The 18,737-nt window shown below is 43.5% G+C and overlaps 3 protein-coding genes and 1 long non-coding RNA gene across 4 annotated transcripts; 2 read left to right on the top strand and 2 right to left on the bottom strand.

Annotated features, from left to right (window-relative positions):
- Positions 1-872: 872 nt before the first annotated feature.
- LOC142992952 (uncharacterized) lies at positions 873-2,414 on the bottom strand. The gene is made up of 2 exons (XR_012961090.1): positions 1,988-2,414; positions 873-1,196 (listed from the first exon to the last, which is right to left on the bottom strand). It is a non-coding gene; the product is annotated as an uncharacterized LOC142992952 (long non-coding RNA).
- An 8,492-nt stretch (positions 2,415-10,906) lies between these two features.
- On the top strand, positions 10,907-13,044 carry gch2 (GTP cyclohydrolase 2). Its single transcript, XM_076143555.1, has 6 exons — positions 10,907-11,225; positions 11,352-11,461; positions 11,630-11,685; positions 12,516-12,547; positions 12,722-12,806; positions 12,912-13,044. Exons 1-6 carry the CDS (start codon positions 10,907-10,909, stop codon positions 13,042-13,044), a joined length of 735 nt encoding a protein of 244 aa, XP_075999670.1.
- A 539-nt stretch (positions 13,045-13,583) lies between these two features.
- Positions 13,584-15,555, bottom strand: cript (cysteine-rich PDZ-binding protein). Its single transcript, XM_076143664.1, has 5 exons — positions 15,434-15,555; positions 15,189-15,254; positions 15,049-15,103; positions 14,561-14,664; positions 13,584-14,463 (listed from the first exon to the last, which is right to left on the bottom strand). The coding sequence occupies exons 1-5, from the start codon at positions 15,447-15,449 to the stop codon at positions 14,399-14,401; spliced, it is 306 nt and encodes a 101-aa protein (XP_075999779.1). The 5' UTR covers positions 15,450-15,555; the 3' UTR covers positions 13,584-14,398.
- A 405-nt stretch (positions 15,556-15,960) lies between these two features.
- Positions 15,961-18,252, top strand: pigf (phosphatidylinositol glycan anchor biosynthesis, class F). The gene is made up of 5 exons (XM_076143587.1): positions 15,961-16,314; positions 16,693-16,784; positions 17,424-17,540; positions 17,640-17,748; positions 17,900-18,252. The coding sequence occupies exons 1-5, from the start codon at positions 16,087-16,089 to the stop codon at positions 18,011-18,013; spliced, it is 660 nt and encodes a 219-aa protein (XP_075999702.1). The 5' UTR covers positions 15,961-16,086; the 3' UTR covers positions 18,014-18,252.
- The last annotated feature ends 485 nt before the right edge of the window (positions 18,253-18,737 follow it).

The following is an 18,737-nucleotide window of genomic DNA, read 5'->3' as shown; positions in this document are numbered from 1 at the left end:
TTGGATCTCAATTACGTGTTCACATCTCAAAAAGTCATTTATATATTTACTTATTGAACATATTTCAAATAAATTAGCAGTAAGATTAAAGTAAAAAATTTAGTTTTTGGTCCAGTTTTCCAGAGCGACAGTGTAACCATGGACCAAATCGTTTGTTTTTACAAAGCCCGTATCTTGGTCAGTTTAAGAGCTAGAGCTCTAAAATTTTCAAACGCAGCATCCAAATACCACAGCTTGAGAAATACAGCAAACGTTTAAAACAGCACACGCATACACACATACACACACACTTCTGTACCCTCCGTAGCATGGATTTAACACGCACACACCGTAATGGCTCAATACCGGTGCGTCGCCACGAAGGCTAAACGGCACATCAAGCACATATATGAACTATAAACACAACACCGACCTGGTAACGACACAACAACCACACGGCTTTCTCTCGTTCGCTGGTTTCACCTGCTGATTACCTGCTCTCACCTGGAGACACCGCCCCCTAGTGGCGAAAGCAGGATTCGACTTAAAACCAAGACATCCTGACTTCTCTACATTAGGCTCCTCCCATAAACAGGAGTGAAACCAAGATCACTGCGCCACAACTCAGCCAAGGAGGACGTTCGACCTCAGTTTAGAGTTTGAAGTTCTACTTTATCAAAAAATATTAGCAGTACTCTCTCTCTCTCTCTACACCAGGAAAAGGAGCCATCTTGTGGTGATTTGTGAGAATACACACGCTTGTTTCAAATTAACAAATGATTTATTCAATCACAACTTTACATTATATGCGTCCATTTTAAAGCCAGTTTACGTGAACATTTAAATATAATAATAAACGGGAATCCAATTTGTACTCGCAACTTTATCAGCAAAAAAGTCAAAAAGTGTTTATTCACAGTATTTGAATTTATTCAATACATTGTGGTGTTCAAAAACTGACCACTGAGATGAATCTTTTGTGCCACAAAGCATAACATGTGTGGACTCAAATGTAAAAAACAAATAACAGGTAACATATATAATAATAAAAAAGTGCTTTTTTGAAAAGCATAAATAACCTTTGATGTTAACAACATCTGCCCCCCGCAGGGCATGCAGCGCACACCCCAAGGAGCAGAGACCTCAGCAGCGCCACACCAGCCGTCTTGCTGAAGATGAAGGATAAGGCAGAAGGTGCTTATAAGCACAGCACCGACCTGATAACAGGGAAATAACAAGACAACAATCACATGGGGTTCTCTCGTTCGCTTGTTTCACCTGCTGATTTCCTGGTCTGAAATGGCGACAACGCCCCCGACTGGCGAAAGCAGGAATCGACTTTGAACCAATATGAATTTAATGCACAGGCTGAAATGTGTTTTTTAAACATAAAACAAGTATTTCAAATCACAAAATGCCAATGCAATTCTAGTTTGTAGCTCACTAGTTATCTGTGATCTCACACATTTATACACACAACCCATCTCCCCATCTCATATCTGCTTCTTGACTCATTCATCTTGCATGTATTGTAATGATTAAATCAATGTATGTGGAGGATCAGGAAGGAAGGTGCTGTGAGGCGATCTAGTTTGTCTCCCTGACCTTACTGGAGGACACTCAGCTGGAGGCATCCAGGTTCAAGAGGTTCAAGCATGGATGGACTATTGACATGCAGTTGACACATGTGGTTGTATTAAAGGATTTAAACAACTCCAGGTGGAGATTTGGGAGATATGCCCAGGGACTATGGTTAAAGGTCAAGTCCTCCCAAAAGACACAGACTGAAAATACTTGAGTGTAGTAATGTAAACGGTGGGATCATCACTTGATGTAATCATGAGGTCAGCGACTACATTATACCTCTGTACGCTTACTGTGCAAAAGTCCAACCAAAGGACTGCACGCCTTTCCCCTGTTGAATAAATCCACAAGCCCACTGCTGCAAACTCCTCAGTAAGGAAAGTCGCTATAAGCTGTCCTAAAAGTCGCCATATGACACTCTCACCTAATTTGCACAATTGGCGTGTTGGATGTCATTATAATGGACGCTGGAGGAGAGAAGGTGGACAGTAACTGCGGAACGATACGTCAGAGTCTCCAAAACACCAGAAGTCTCCAAAAGTCTCCAATAACACGCTAGTCGCTTTTGTCTCAAAAAAAGTCGCCAGATTTAGCGAAAAAGTCGCTAAAGTGGCAACACTGCTCAACATGTTTGTCTGTTTACAAGTTGGGGACGTATGGAACGTGCATCCGTGTAAGATTCCGTCGGGAACACCGTCAGTGACTATGGTTCCTACCTGGTCACAGCAGATCCTCATTTCAGCCAGAAGTGACAGGCAAGGGACGAAACGTTCAACAATGAACATTGTAGCAAAATGTTTAATTCCTTCAAACACAGATACACTCTTTCAGCATTTTGTGTACAACATAACAAGTGAAATCTCTTTTAAATGTACACAACAGATTCAAAAGCTGTGTCGACCTATAAAATTGAATGAAAAGTTACATTCATAGGATTGCAAAAGTGAAAAGCAAGACTCAAAATATAGCGTTTATTACAAATGGTCTTAACTGAATACCTCTTTTTCCATTTTGAACCACGTTTTCAAGGTTTTTCTATGAAACATTGAACCGTGTCATACTCTTTGTCCATGTAAAACGTTTAGAAGACATTCTCCCCGCAGACATCATACAGTGCAGTCGGTGTCATGTTTCAGAGCAAAATGCAGACAAAATGTAAACATGGATGGAAATAAATTAATAAAACCTCAAAAATGCTTTTCTTCTCTCCCTCCACCGCTGCCCTCTTCGCCGCAAGGTTCTCTCAAATTTAAAAAACGCAGCATCTACAAGACACAAGGATCATTTTCTGTAAGTTTGGGGCAAATTCAATTTTTGGTCCGATTTTCAAAAAACAAAACGACAGTGTAACCATGGAGCAAATGGAAAGAGCTTAGAGCAGGGGGATCACACTCATTTTAGTTTGGGGCTCAAGTCAGAATCCCCATTAAATACAAATGATTAACATTTCATTTTCCAAATAAACACATCCTCAACTTGTGATCAGCAACTTCTTTCTCTTTAACTGTTTTCTGAAGAGCTGCTGAGAATGCAGTATTCTATTTTAACCACAAGAGAGCGCTGTGTGACATATACATTTACATACAACTTCAAAGTTTGCCCATCTACCGTTGAATCCTTTTTATTGGCTCAGCCAAATCTACACACAGGCGGGTGACATATTTTTTAATTATGAAGCCTTGTTGTGTTTCCTTTAATTTGTTACCACTCTGCTGTTTTTCAGTGTGACAGGGTGTAGAGTTTCTCAGCGCTGCTCTCCAGTCGCTCCCTGTTCTCCAGGTTGGCAAAAGAAACTTGGTGCGGCACCCCCTGGGTGCGGTAGAGGAGACCCCAGAAGCAGCAGGCAATACCAGCTGTGCTGCCAGTGTCGCCTGGGAGGAGAGAAAGGAAGACAGCCAGGGTGAGAAGAGCCAGAGCCAGAGACTCCTGCAGTGAAGACACACTGCACCAATACAGTTCTCATATCGTTAATGAAGTTAGCTCCAAACATTCAAATTGTTCAGGCGGTTTTAACTCGCCACAACAGTCATCCATCATGTAGATGGGTTAAGTTGAAGATGTTTGGCCTCTCATCTGCAGCGACAATTTCACACATGGCATCTAGCAACATAAGGATACATTGCTCTAAGTTTGGGGAAATTTTAATTTTTACTCAAATTCACACAAAATGTCACTGTAACTATGGACCATAATGGTCATTTCTGAGACACCGCCCCCTGCTGGTGAAAGCAGGATTCGACTTTAAACCAAGACGAATTCGATTCATGAAATGTTTCATTCACTGTCATTTGCTCTTGATCTTGAATGTTGTCCTAACGTTACTTGATTCAGTCCCTATGTTTGCTTCAGCCTGTCCCCGGTGTGGACTCCTCTGGTCCTGTAGATCTGAACCAGTAGTTTTGATTCTTGATCATTTGACACACAAACTGCCCCCCTGGTAGTCACAGGGCTCCATGATATAACCGTCAAAAAAGAAGTTCATGCATTGGCCTACAATGGGAAAATGGCTGAATCTGGTGGAACACCCTACAAATGTCAGTGGCAAATATCACTTCTTCTCTTCATAATGAAATGCTGACATCAGAGAATGCACAATTTTATAAAGTAATAGCAGAGAGATTAGGAAATGGGGTTTTAATGGAAGTCAATGGGGCAATTTTCATATCATTGCTAATGAAATGAAAATTGCTTTAAACGGTTAAAATCCTGAAAATTATTGAATATTTTTTAGTTTTGAGCAGCTGAGAAGTTGTTTGAGATTTATGAAAAAAAGTAGAACAAATATTGACTTAGACACTTAGACACACACACACACAGTTGTCATTCATAATTTCATCTATTCAGGAGTTGTCTATGGTTTGTAAGATCATTTAGAAAATGTAAGTAAATAATTAACAAACTATTTAGATGTGCATTTATACATGTAATGACTTAGACATGCAGTAAAGGTTATTGAGTGTGTTAATGTTTTATAAACAATCTAAAGAGAAGACAGGTCATTATTACATCTATGTTACATTTAAATTGTCCCATCTAAGTTACTCTTGTGCGTCACGTGTGTGATATTGTCGTGCAGATCCTGACCTCAGTCGTAGTCACTGCGCTGGCATGTAGATCCATGGAATCTGGTAGATCTGTAAATCCACAAGATGTCTCGAGTAACCACAAAAAACGTCTTCACGATTTGTCCTTGATGTTTCAGTTTTCTGCAGGCTTAATTCGAATTCATGGTCTTTAATAGTATGTGGCAGTAGAGCACCACCTTGTGGCTTCTGTGAGCCTTACTCCACTTTTAATCTGTTGATTGTTTCTCACAGCAAATGATCTCCCTAAAAGCTGAAAAACAAGCCTTAAGGACTGACCAGCTAGGCGCAGAATGAGTCTGGTGCAAAATAATAACAGTAATACTACTGCTGTCATAATGCAAAAACGATAAAATCTCTTTCAGACTCAGGTGACTGCGGTGATGACATAAAGGGAAACGGCTGCGCCAAACTTACAATTTTCACACGAAGAACGGGCAAGTGACGGATATTTGTTGCATATGTTAGGTTAATTGTCAAAAGATGTATAATTTAAAAAGAAATTTGTCAAACAAATTTGTACTTGGCAGAAAAAACAGGCGATTTTAATCTTTGTTTACATTCAGCGGTCGATGTGCCACGTGTCAGACCGCCCCCCGCGTGAATGGACCAACCACACATGGTTCCGTAGTCTGTGCGTTCCTACCTCAAGTTTAAATACTGATTTATTGCCCCGGGTGTGTAATAATAATGTTTCATCAATAAAGTGATTGAGAATTTTAACTTTTACATTTTAAATCTGTCCTTTAAGGGTGGAGGCAACTGGAACAGTACGGTAGACTAGTACCTTGCATGTATAGTGCGACTCCATTGACTAGGAGAGCTACTGTGACATTCTAAGAATTTTTCCTACAGGGATTGCGCAACGACTGTACCCTTTAGAAGTACCCAATAGAGCTGCCGAGAACATCTGACAGAATGACATCTGAGCCTGAGGCAGGGAGGCAGGGAAGTCACTCAGGGCCGTGTCAGCCTGGCTGGCAGCCACATAGATCTAACAGTCCCCTCCTCAGCAGCGAACGAGCAGGTCGTTTCAGTAACGCAGATCAGCTGATGTTCTCAGCACTGATGTGGAGGTTGTTGTTTTATTGCAGCCTGTAGTCTACCTTGCATCAAGTCCTTGTAGGCAGTAGCTTCCAAAGAGTCTCAGCCTGCAAGGGCCTGCTGCAGTTGTGCCAGACACAAATGCTTCTGATTCATTACTTTGTGAGAGTCTGGCAAAGCTGCAGTAGGCCCTTGTAGGCAGTAGATTCCAAAGAGTCTACTGCCTTCAAGGGCCTGCTGCAGTTGTGACCATGACCCAGAGAGGCACTGCCCTGAGGTACTACCCCGTCTCAGACAACACAAAGTGGTGTGCACAGCATTGCATGCTCTATGTGACCAGGGTGGCCTGCTGAAATTATCAGCTGAGCCACAAGGGCACATGGCAGCATAGGGCACATAATGCTCTACACAGCCTTTGTTATCGTCTGAGATGGGGATGTCACTCAGAGCAGAACTACTTTGACTTATGGTCACCCAGATTCATTCAGAGAACAGTCCTCAAAGTCTTTGTGTCACTCACCTCCCCAACAGCAAACAAGCAGACTGGCACAGCAATTCAGCTCAGCAGTCCTCTGGTGGTCTGCTGTTGTGGTGCACAGCAGGTCATTTCAGGCAGCAGAATCTAAAGAGTATCAGAAGAGCCTACTGCCTACAAGGGTCTGCAGCAGCAGTTGTGCCAGACTCTCATGAAGTCATTAATCAGACTCATGAGTGTCTGGCACAACTGCAGCAGGCCCTTGCAGGCAGTAGACTCTTTGGAATCTACTGCCTACCCAGGCATGCTGTGCACTACTACAGCAAGGTAGACTACTGGCTGCATTAAACCAACGACCACCACATCACTGCTGAGAACATCAGCTGATCTGCGTTACTGAAGCGACCTGCTCGTTTGCATCTGAGGAGGGGACTTTTGGATCTAAGTGACCCTCAGCCAGGCTGACACGGCCCTCAGTGAGTCTACTGCCTTCCAGGGCCTGCCGCAGCTGTTGCGTAGAGCATTGCATGCTCTATGCGACCAGGGTAGCTCAGCTGATGTTCTCAGCGGGACTACTGGCTACAGTGGCCTGACTGGGTATCCAACAGGTTGTCTACTGCAGGGTGGACGACCTGTTGGGTACCCAGTTAGCTCGCTCAGCTGTTGTGTCTGCAAAATGTTTGGCTCTGTGAGCTAACCATTTTGCTGATACATTCAAATGCAGATAGATCCCAATCATCTTTTACTTGCAATGTAGATTGTACAACAAAATGAATCACTTGACTTGTGCAATATATGTGACACACATTGATATATAAATAAATAGTTTCAGTTATTTTCTACTTTGATGTAAGAGATGCTAACTAGGTGTTAAACCAGCCTGCCCACAGCAGCTATGGGATCCACCTGGGTGTTCACCCAGAAGGCCCCTAATAGCTATGGGGGGCCTATCCAGGTCTTCACCAAGACAGCCCCCCAACTGCAGGCCCTGTTGTACCATGCAGCCCAGCTGAGATCGTCAGCTGAGCCGCCACGGCACATGGCAGCATAGAGCATGGAATGCCCCCAGGCAATTTTGCCCTGTCTGAGATGGGGAAGTCACTTAGGGCAGAACTACTCTGACTCATGGTCACACAGATAAATCCATTCAGGGAACAGTCCTCAAAGTCTTTGAGTCACTCCCCTCCCCAACAGCAACGGGCAGACTGGCACAGCAACTGAGCTCAGCAATGCTCTGGTGACACTGGTGGCCTGCTGTTGTGGTGCACAGCAGGTCATTTTAGGCAGTAGAATCTAAAGAGTCTCAGAAGAGTCTACTTCCTCAAAGTCTGTGTGGCACTCCCCTCCCCAACAGCAAACAAGCAGACTGGCACAGCAACTCAGCTCAGCAGTCCACTGGTGGTCTGCTGTTGTGGTGCACAGCAGGTCATTTTAGGCAGTAGAATCTAAAGAGTCTCAGAAGAGTCTTCTGCCTACAAGGGTCTGCAGCAGTTGTGCCAGACTCTCATGAAGTCATTAATCAGACTCATGAGTGTCTGGCACAACTGCAGCAGGCCCTTGCAGGCAGTAGACTCTTTGGAATCTACTGCCTACCCAGGCATGCTGTGCACTACTACAGCAAGGTAGACTACTGGCTGCATTAAACGACCACCACACCACTGCCAGCAAGACAGAAGACCACAACTGACATACCATTGCCAAATATGGGAATATGCACACTTTTATACTATCTGCAATGCACAGGATGTCAGAAGAGGAATGGTGTGCCAAAAGGCGTGGACTTACCTGTGCACCAACGAGAAACCAACACGAAGAACACACACATACATTGAACAGTATATTCTGTATTGTATGGAAATCCAAGGTTCGGGGCTCATGTTGTGGAAATGTAGACCAGGGGTGTCAAACTCATTTTAGTTCGGGGCCACATTCAACCCAATTGAGATTCAAGTGGGCCGGATAAGTAAAATAATAGCATACTAACCTATAAATGGGTGAAAAGTTTTCCCTTTGTTTTAGTGAAAAGTACAGGTTCATATTGCAGATGTTTACCTTTATTTAACTATGTTTTCACAAAACATATTATGAACAACCTGACATTTCTTAAGTCAGTGTTTCCCAAACTTTTTCTGCAGGGAAAAACCAACAAAACAACTTGTATGATTTTAAATGTATATACATTTCCACATCTGTGTAGAAATGTGAACTGAACTGACTCACTATCTCCAAAAAAGTCTTCTAACTCTGCCTGGACAGTTACAATTTGCTTTCACTGACAACAATACAGGAGAGAAATAATAATTATTAATAATAATGAGATGAGAGAGAGAAATTATAATAAATAACAGAAGTAAAAGGCAAAATACTCAAAGACATTTCCAGAACAAACACGCGGCATTTACTGAAAAGTACAGAGCAGGAAATTTACGTAAAAGAGCGATTTGGATAGCGGTGGGAAACTGGGGAGAGCAAATCGATCAAGAATATTAATTTGAGAAGATCGTAAGGCACGGAGAGCCGCTCACGGATGGAGATTACATGCAGGAGTCATTTACGAAAATATTAGAGAATCTATCCTCGGTAAATCACCTTTGTCAAGCGCTGATCTGACGCTGATGTGGAAACGCTGCATTTTAGTATCGGGATGCCGTCACTTCGTTGGACGCAAAATCGACATGCATTGTGGGAAGTTAAGTTTATGGACAACTTACGTTAAAAGCTCTTTGCTCTCGCGCCTTGAGTTTGACACCTGTGATGTTGACAGTTAACTGCGTGCAGTCTGTGGACCATTTGAAGCACATGAGACCTCAGCTGAGACCATGAGATCTCAGCTGAGTCAAATACTCTGCATCGCAACTTTAACCTCTATTGCTTAATAAACAGCTGTGTGACCTCTCTCTCTACTTGAAGTCCTTATTGCTGGCCTGAAGAAGAATTTTGAACATGACACGCCCCAAACTGAAGGATAAAACTGTGTGTCTAGAAAAATGTGTCTAGTCAATTTTGTCCAGACGTTTCATTTAGTTCATCAAGTTTTATTACAGTAAATACAGACATGAACCCAAAGCGCCATTGTATAGGTGCAGATACAGGAGCCTGCACAGCGGTATACACGTGAACACAACGCAAACATGCAGCATTGAATGTTTAAAGGAGTGAGCACACAGGCTCTTGCGGATGAGAAACAGCATTGTAAGTGCAAATGTTAGATACACAGCAGAGTGTGTGAGTGAGTGTGCACTTGTGCAATGGCCTGCAAGAAACATCTATAGTCCTGCAAACAGCCTCAAACTAAGCACCGCCCGCAGCTTTTGGTTCCTACCTGTTGCCGTCAGCTGTGTAACTGCGCCAAGCTGGAGAGGATTATCAATCAACACACACGGCGAGACACACATGCACATGCATTGTTTCACTGAGGGACTGAGCGGACATGTTTTGATAAATTATGTGATATGAATCTATAATATATTAGAGTTTCACTTTTTGAATTGAATTACTGAAATAAATGAACTTTTCCACGATATTCTAATTTATTGAGCTGTACCTGTATACTGTGACTAACCCACACTGTCAAACCCTGACTGCTCCCCAAACAGCTGAGGAGAAAGACCTTATAACAGCAAAGCAAAACATTCTATTCTGATGCCAGGTGACAGAATGTCTGCATGTGATTTCTATGTATTTTCACTGATTTGTGAGAAAAATGATGTCATAAATATTCCAAGAAATGCCTGTTACAGCTCTATAGTCCATTATTGTAGAATCAGACACAGTCTAGGAAAATAGGTCAGTTTGTCACATGGAAGTCAATTGTACTGTCAGTGATCACGCTGCTGTCACTGCTATGACCCGTGCACATCATCCAAACAATTATTAACTTAAACTTCATCTGATTTCAATCGCATTCAACTGAAAGGTGTTTGTAATATTATGGCCACAAGTGTTGGCTTAAGATGGACAAAATATTAAACCTAATTTTCACATCAGAGCCTGAAAAAGCTTCTCCCCTGTTCTTGATTATTCATTCATGTGAGAACAAGATAAGCAGATAAGTACTCAGAAGTAGTACAGTATCTTACTCAGTCCTCAGCATCTTAAAATCAACATTTCTGGTTCAAGTTTTACCCCAGGAACGACATAAATGTACCAAACCTATATAACCCAAATTCCTAATACACAGTAGTACACAGACATCATAATAACAATTGTGCAGTGACTGCAGATAACCTATGACCAAACGGGTAATATCATGTGGATCTAATTTAATACGGCACAGAGGGGTTGCATGACGTGGACGTGAGTGGGAGACGTGAGGCACTAACACGTTACATTTACACGCCTCACACATGACTGCATGCACATAGAGACATAGCCGCCGTACAGTGAATACGCTCCTGCTGGCTGATTTGTGTGACAGGTATCTGTGAAGAGGCAGGAAAAGGAGTTCTATGAAACTTGATTCATACAACCAAGATAATTCTTATAATTAACAATAAGTATAATGGTTCCTCAACATTTTCCCCTCAAACTTCTCTCCTGTGAAAAACGTGCACTTATGAGCCTTCTCACATCATGACGACGCTGAGTACACACTACACGACACTGTTTGTTTTGTCATGGCGCGCACGTGGTACCGCGTTTGGCGCATATATACACGGCGAGCACTGTGGAAGCTTCACACACTCACCCCCATCAGCTGATCTTCAATCATCATCATCTTTCATCTCCAAACCTTTTCGCCATGAACGGACACTGCAACGGGGATGCCACCGAGGTGGCGAAGGAGCTCCACATCACCAACGCCGCCAGGGAGTGCATGGTGGCCACCAAGATGATGTCCGCGCTGCGCTGCGTGACCGACGCGTCCCGTACAGAGACCCAGACGGAGGCAAAGGCCGAGGACGAGGCTGTGACCCGGCAAAGCGCGCTGGAAGCCGCGTACACCAGCATCCTGAGGGAGCTCGGGGAGGACGCGGATCGAGAGGGGCTGCTGCGCACCCCGCTGCGCGCTGCTAAGGCGATGCGTTTCCTCACTAAGGGCTACCAGGAGACCATATACGGTGAGTGAGAAGAAGTCTCCGTGGGGGTTTGACCCACCTGCCATTGCTTAATACTGCCCCTGCACCTGTAATTGACCTTAACTCCAGTGGTGTTAAGTGTGTGTGTGTGTGCTTGTGTGTTCCCAGATATTTTAAATGATGCCATATTTGATGAAGACCATGATGAGATGGTGATTGTAAAGAACATAGACATGTTTTCCTTGTGTGAACATCACCTGGTGCCCTTTTTTGGCAAGGTTAGTGTGTGTACTTTCATTCACTAACCAACAGCTTGGATGGGCAGAGAGTGTGTGGATTGTTACTGGGTCTCTTTGGAGCAAGTAAAGAGTTAATATAAGTAGTAAAAGTGTTTGTATTTGCCAGTTTTCACTCTGAATGTTTCATCTTTAACTTCATATCTACAGGTTCATATTGGTTATATACCCAACAAGAAAGTGGTGGGACTGAGCAAGCTGGCAAGGTATTGTTCTCTCACACACACACACACACACACTCTCACACACACACATTGTGCAGTCATTCTCTATGTGTTATGGCTGTGCAGTGTTAGTTGCGGGTGGCTGGGTTCTTCTGTTATCTCAGTGCATTGACCTGGAGGCTTATACTCTAAGCCCAGTGGCCAAAATCTGTCCCTCTAATCAAGCACACACACAGGCAGGACTCCCACTCAGGCCATGAGAAAATCCACCCTGGACCTGTGGGAATCATCCCCCTTATTATCACAGCCTCTCCCGACTGCCTCCTGCTTCCTGCTTCCATTCTTTCTGTTTCTGGTTAAACTAACTCAGGCAGATAATTGATCACTTTGAGCCTCAGATGAATCGGCGTCTGATTTCTTTTGAACCCTGTGTGACAGAGCCAGAGAAGTGTGTGTGAGGTCAATGCTTCACCCGATGAATATGAACTGGGAGAGTCAGGAATATGCCACCAGGAGTCGGGAGAAATGATCTAAAGTCAGGAATAACAGCAAAAGTCACTCTAAGATGTTGTGATGACATTTACAAAATCTACTTAAAGTATTAAAGATCAGCATAATGAGAATCCACACAGGAGAGAAGGTTAAGGGTAATTGTTGATGAACCATTACCACCACCACCGTCTCTTCCTTTTTTCCTAAAACAAAAGGTTTTCTCTGGAGTTTTTCCTTGTTTTCCTAGAATTGACTTGACATAAAAAGCTCAAAGAGTAACTAATTAGTCATTTGGTTTTAGGTTATCGATTAACTTTAAAAACTGGATCAGTTCAGGTTATTCCTGACTTGTGGATGTGTTTCTGTTCTGTGTTCTACAGGATTGTGGAGGTCTTCAGTCGGAGGCTTCAAGGTAAGAGGACACATCTCCAGATAGATTCCACTCTAAGGTCTTGGACACGAGTGGAATAATACGTTTTTCTTTGTTAATTCCTATTTTAAGTTAGAATTGGACCAAAGTGCGGTGTTCTCTGTTGTATTGAACACAAGCTTACATGTGTGTGTGTGTGTGTGTGTGATCTCTCAGTTCAGGAACGTCTTACCAAGCAGATTGCCAACGCGATATCAGAGGCTCTGCAGCCGCAAGGTGTAGCTGTGGTTATCGAGGCATCGTAAGTACACACACACACACACAAGCATATTCTGTGGCTACAAGTGGTGTGTGTGAGGGACAAAACTGTATCATGGTAACAGAGTTTGTGTGTGTGTGTGTGCAGCCACATGTGTATGGTCATGAGAGGCATCCAGAAGTTGAACAGCCGCACAGTGACAAGCACCATGCTGGGACTTTACCAGGAAGATCCCAAGGCCCGGGAGGAGTTCCTCACTCTGGCATACCGACGTGCCTAACAAGTCCCAGACGCCAGCCAAGCCAAGGCAGAGGATCAACATCTGGATTAGGTTTCACCCCCCCCCCCAACAAAAGAAAGCCAAATTGGGGAACACAAACCTGCTGGGACCTAAGAAATCCTGAAGCTCACCTGGATACACTGCAGCCTTAAAGGAGAGAGTACGTCTGCTGTCATCACTGAACAAATACAAAGACGCACACACTCTTACTCACTCTGTGCCTTCCAGTTGCAACAGCTTTATACTTTAATATTAAATGGCAGTATTACTGGAATCAGTATAAAGCTTAGAGTGCAATGTTCCACTGTGACTTTATATTTAACTCCACAGTTCTTTGCTTTTTATTGTATTTCATCGGTTACATGTTTACAAAGATAACCTCAGATTTGAGTAATTGAGCAATCTTGTTATTTTTAAGTATTTATAAAGCCTTTGTCATGTGTGATCAGAATGCAACGTGAATCATGTGTGAGGTCGTATTGAAATGCAGTTGTATTAATGTTCATTATTATATGTAATTTAAAGATTCTACACTAAAATCATTTAATCATCACAAATCACGTGAATATTTATTTGTGTATGCTTACAAGGCATTTTACAGAATATCTACATTACATGAGTGTCATGCATGAGGGCGCTGCAATATTACATCACATTATTCTGTACTTGTGTCTCAGTAAGACATGCAGCATCAGATAACATGAACCAATGAGAACCAATGAGACAAACAACCTACAGGATGCTTGGATCACTGATTTAAGGAGGAATCAAACATATGGTTGCAGGTGAAGGTGAAGGCCTGAGGCAGAGCGCGGCCGTTAGAATGTGAAACGAGCCATGGCTGACACGGACAGCCTATGGGCTATGACCTCTGACCCTGACTGATCTGGTAGAGCACGCAATTTCCAAGTACGATGACGTCAGACTGGAAAGCTTATGACAACCATACAGGGCAGATATGGACGACTCGTGCATAATAGGCTAAAATCACACCGTTTATGCCTGCAAGTAAAAGTGTAAAGCTTCAATTCACTAAAATACAACACTTCATATGCTACAAGAGGAAATTCATTTAACAAAAATCAAGTACAGATACTGAAAAGGAACATTTCAAAAGAAAACATGAGGCTTGGCTGTAGAATCAGGCGGTGCTTGTCTGTGTAATAGCTCAGTAGCTTTCTACAGTAAGATGACGTCTCCAAATCTCTGTGGGGAGGAGTGAAGAGGAAAGCTAAGTAGATACAGCTGAGCGAAGGGCAAACACTGAAAAACACAGGCCGCCCTGAAATGCATCGCTCTCGCTCTCTATCTCTCTCTCTCTCTCTCTGAAAGCTCTGTCCGGATCGACTCTCCGTTACACGGATGTCTGCTTGTAGTTTTTGGTGTCCAGCACTTTCCTTCCACACATGGCGCAAATTCCTGGAGATGGAGAAAAGAAAGAAATGACATTTGAGCGATCTGACCTGGATTTCTACAGATGAGACAGTTTGATATCAGGTCAGTCCTGTGTCTGTACCTTTCTTGTAGGCGCAGCCCTGACAGTAGTGTGAGCCAGACTGATGAACTGAGCTCTTACAGATCCTGCAGATGGCAAATCCAGTCTTGCTGTAAGGGTCGAATCTGGAAGAGAGCAAGAGGCGTCACAGACAATTACAGCATATTTCTCTTTAAATCAATCAAATACTGACTTTCAATGTCTGATAAGAAGAAGAAGAAGAAACTTTATTGGGTCAAGTCACAGGCAAACACGTTATCATGCAAACAATTCATCTGAAATGTGTCTTGCGTGCCCCTTACATATCACAACACACGCATACATGCATTACAGGGGGGCCAGTGCAGCTCAGTTAGTTTGAGGGTTTAGGGCCTTGCTCAAGGGCACCTTGGCAGTGCCCTGGTGGCAAACTGGCAACTTTCCAGCTTCCAGTCAACTTGCTTAGTCCATACGGGGACTCAAACCAGTGTGGTGGTGATTGACAGCATTGTTATCGTCATAGGACTCACCTGGCTTTCTTTGAGGTCAGGAGCTTGTTCTCGTTCAGTTTACGCCCTCCGCCCTCTGATGGAAAACAGGAAACGGTAAACATCATCATCTCAATAACAGGACATCACAATGAGGCAGGGATAAAGAGAGAGGTCATCACCTGTTGTGTTCCGAGCTCCATCCTTCCAGGTGTCAGGTGTGATGACTTTGCCGAGCTTCTTCTCACCTGAAACATGACGTCGAACACATTAAAAGAGGAAGGAAACGTGATATTGTGATACAGTTTCTGTGTTTATAATTTCGATACAGCGACACAATACGCAGATAAGCGTGTGTACGTAACAAACCCAAAACATACATACGTTAGCAAACATGGACAGATAGAGAGTTTAAATGGATACATACACTTTTCGCAAACCATCGCTCCTCTTTGTTCGCCTTAAAACTTTCGCAATGCAACCAAAACACCAACTGGAAAGTGGAAAGCTAAACGTTAGCTTGGGCAACGTTTGTAAACTTCCGGGTTATTACCTCATCTTCCGCTTCACACCCGCGTACGTTGATTGGTCACATTTCTAACAATTGCACATTTCCATTGGTGAATAATGCCGTCCGTCAGAGAAAGGCCTTCTGTGATTGGTTTATAGATGTATGTAAAGCTAATGGTATAATACTACTTCCTTTTTGTTGTACGCTCAATATTATCATTCAAAATGTAAGGCTAATGACGATGATGCAAAGGCTTAAAACCAGCCCCTGTGCTGGTTATGAGATTAGTGTTTTCGATAACGCAAAATCATCTGGTATTTCGTGAAAGAATTTGCGGAACCATGGGCATTACTTTATTTGATCATTGTATTTCTAAGTGACTTGACCTTTATTGTGAAGCCCAACGGAAGTGTGTCTCATTATCCTCGCTGTCTTCCGTTTCGTTTCATGTTTACGGAAGACGCATTGAATGACCCCTTCTGTGCTGTATATGCTCGCTTAGATCGCCATATTTAGAGCTATTTAATTTATCCTTGCTCTCGTCTAGTCCATATCTACATTCGACGACAATGTGGGACCACGAAATCAAAGCGATGGTGTCCTCACACGCCATCACGGCCGCCGCGGTGTTCATGGCGACCGTCTTACCGGCCGTAGTGATCCCGGGCTTCTCCGTGTACGGGACGCACTTGCTGTGGCTCTACTCGGTGTCCGGCGCGGTGTCCGTGGTCAGCGTGGGCGTCTTCTGGCTCCTTGGGATCAGTCCGCCCACCAAGAAGCACACGCTTGGATACAAGGTGCTGAGAGAGAGAGAGAGAGAGAGAGAGAGAGAGAGAGAGAGAGAGAGAGAGAGAGAGAGAGAGAGAGAGAGAGAGAGAGAGAGAGAGAGAGAGAGAGAGAGAGAGAGAGAGAGAGAGAGAGAGAGAGAGAGAGAGAGAGAGAGAGAGGGGTCATCAGGCAAGTTTACAGGGGACCAGCTAAGACACAGCTAATCACAGTAATTCCCCTTAAACCCCTTGAAGAGCCTTATTATTGACCTTAACTTCACTTATTTCAGTCTCAGGTCCCAAAACCTCTTTAGTCCCAAAGTCTGACTGCATGTTTCAGCCTTTGTGTCACGTCTTATGTGCTTTTTGCTTGGTCTCAACCTATTCCATGTTCCCCTATTCCTGCAGCTGTCTAGGTTGGTTCGCTCCTGCCTCTACTTCCTCCTGTCCTGCCTGTTCTTCCACACTGTGGTGGTTTTGTATGGCGCGCCGCTGATTGAGTGAGTCCTTTCTATCACTTACCATACTCACTCACATTTTTGTGAATTAATTGTAGTTTTCTAAAGAATGATTACAAGAGAGAATAAGAATTAAGAGACAGTTGCGGTCATTTGTGGATTGTGCAGCACAAACTATGTTTACTCACGCCTACACTAATACTGTTATATTTAGAAAACTTAATTATGCATATGTAAGTTATAAAAGTCTGAGTCTCATATGCACAGACTGAAACAGGCTCTGATGAAAATGTCCTGCCTTTAATTGAGTCTAATTTATGTGGGAAGGGAAGAGAAGTGTCCCAACTAAATGCAAATGTGTATTTGAGAGATAGAGTGCTACTACATTTGCATGTATGAATATTTGTATTAGGCAGATATGACTTGAATATAATATCCATGTCTCTTTGTGTCACACAAACATGTATTGAATATAATTTCCATATTTTTGCTCTACCAAACACAAACAGTACATTGGCAGTACTGCAACCGGCCACAGGGTGGTGCTATAAAACATAGAACACTGTCTCAGTCAAGGGTTTGGATTTATTGAACTGTGCTGCACTTAAGGTGATTCTGTCAAACCCTTCAGGAGCTCAATCTCCTTATACGGTTGTGTGTAACTCCTGGTGTGTGTTTTAGATCGGCCTTGGAGACGTTCTCCCTCGCCGTGCTGCTTACCTCCCTGACCACCCTGAGGTGCCTGTGCGTCCTCGGCCCCAACGTCCAGGCCTGGATACGAGTGTTCAGCAGACACGGGTGACCCTCAGATCTCAGTTTCTCTGTTTTGCTTGTTGTTTCTGTCCCGTCCTGGTCCTTTTTGGTGTATTTCTCACGTGTTTCTCTCTCCGGCTGCAGGGCGATGTCTGTTTGGGACACTTGTCTCCAGATCACAGTGGCCTGCACGGTGGTGGGGGCCTGGGTGGGAGCCTTCCCCATACCGCTGGACTGGGACAGGCCCTGGCAGGTCAGCAAGACACTTGGCATCCAATCACTACCGCTTCTGCTCAATGATACAAGCACCTTCCTTATAGAGTTTTGTGTCGCGGTGGTGTTGCAGTGGTTCGTCTCACTTTGTGACAGGAAACGATCACACTTGCCCTTCTCTCTTCCTGCAGGTTTGGCCCGTTTCCTGTAGTCTAGGTGCTATGATCGGCTTCTTGACTGGGCTTGTCGGCGCTCCTGCGTGGATCCATTATCATCGCAAACATCTCACATACAAGTGCAAGTGATGGATGTGCTTCTCTGTATATGAATATGTGTGCGTGTGTGTGTGTGTATGAATATATGAATGTATGAATGTCTTCCTTTTACTGTGTATTTATTGGGGGCATTCAATTCCATTTTCCTGCTTTTAGGAAAGATGATTTTGTAATAACACACAACCTGTGAGCAACATTATTTTGTACTGGTACCAGCTGAATATATTCCTGAAGATCTTTAACACAAATAAAGTGTTACATCTGCAACATTGATGGCTTGAAGGCTTATTTACTGACTGCTCTTTTCCTTTTTATGTCAATGACTTTCTAAGTAAAGCACCCATCTGTTTATCTATCCAACCTATAGACTATTGATATATTTACTCCTCATCTATACGACGGTTTTTGATAGACTATCAATAGGCAGGGCAGAATATTGGGAAGATTTTCAATACAATATGTAGGACACAGGTGGGATTCACACACACACACACACACACACACACACACACACACACACACACACACACACACACACACAATGCAGCATCACAGACACATTTGCAATTAATCAGTATAAATGATGAAGCAGTGATTTAAAGAAGCAGTGGAAAGTTCACCGCAAAGTGTGAACTTTCCTGTGCGATTTGTTATTCGACTCTAACACACTAACACACACACTGTCTGCAATCTGACTACTGATGACTACTGTTACTTTGTAAACAGCCATTAATCTCGCTCTCGCTCTCTCCTC

The sequence above is a fragment of the Genypterus blacodes genome, unplaced genomic scaffold, assembly GCF_046128005.1.
Source record: "Genypterus blacodes isolate CSIRO-AG114 ecotype Tasmania unplaced genomic scaffold, CSIRO-AGI_Gbla_v1 ptg000026l_1, whole genome shotgun sequence".
In the NCBI taxonomy this organism is placed as follows: Eukaryota; Metazoa; Chordata; class Actinopteri; order Ophidiiformes; family Ophidiidae; genus Genypterus; species Genypterus blacodes.
This window is presented reverse-complemented; position numbering and strand designations above follow the sequence as displayed.

Bases quoted from the DNA above. Each gene is read 5' to 3' on its own strand.
- gch2 (XM_076143555.1), top strand. From the start codon at position 10,907: ATGAACGGACACTGCAACGGGGATGCCACCGAGGTGGCGAAGGAGCTC. The intron at 11,462-11,629 runs GTTAGTGTGTGT...TCATATCTACAG, and splicing joins TGGTGCCCTTTTTTGGCAAG to GTTCATATTGGTTATATACC. The intron at 12,548-12,721 runs GTAAGAGGACAC...GTGATCTCTCAG, and splicing joins CTTCAGTCGGAGGCTTCAAG to TTCAGGAACGTCTTACCAAG.
- pigf (XM_076143587.1), top strand. From the start codon at position 16,087: ATGTGGGACCACGAAATCAAAGCGATGGTGTCCTCACACGCCATCACG. The intron at 16,315-16,692 runs GTGCTGAGAGAG...CTATTCCTGCAG, and splicing joins AGCACACGCTTGGATACAAG to CTGTCTAGGTTGGTTCGCTC. The intron at 16,785-17,423 runs GTGAGTCCTTTC...TGTGTGTTTTAG, and splicing joins TATGGCGCGCCGCTGATTGA to ATCGGCCTTGGAGACGTTCT.
- cript (XM_076143664.1), bottom strand. The intron at 15,104-15,188 runs GTGATGACCTCT...GTTTTCCATCAG, and splicing joins TGGAGCTCGGAACACAACAG to AGGGCGGAGGGCGTAAACTG. The intron at 14,665-15,048 runs GTGAGTCCTATG...GCTCTCTTCCAG, and splicing joins CTGACCTCAAAGAAAGCCAG to ATTCGACCCTTACAGCAAGA.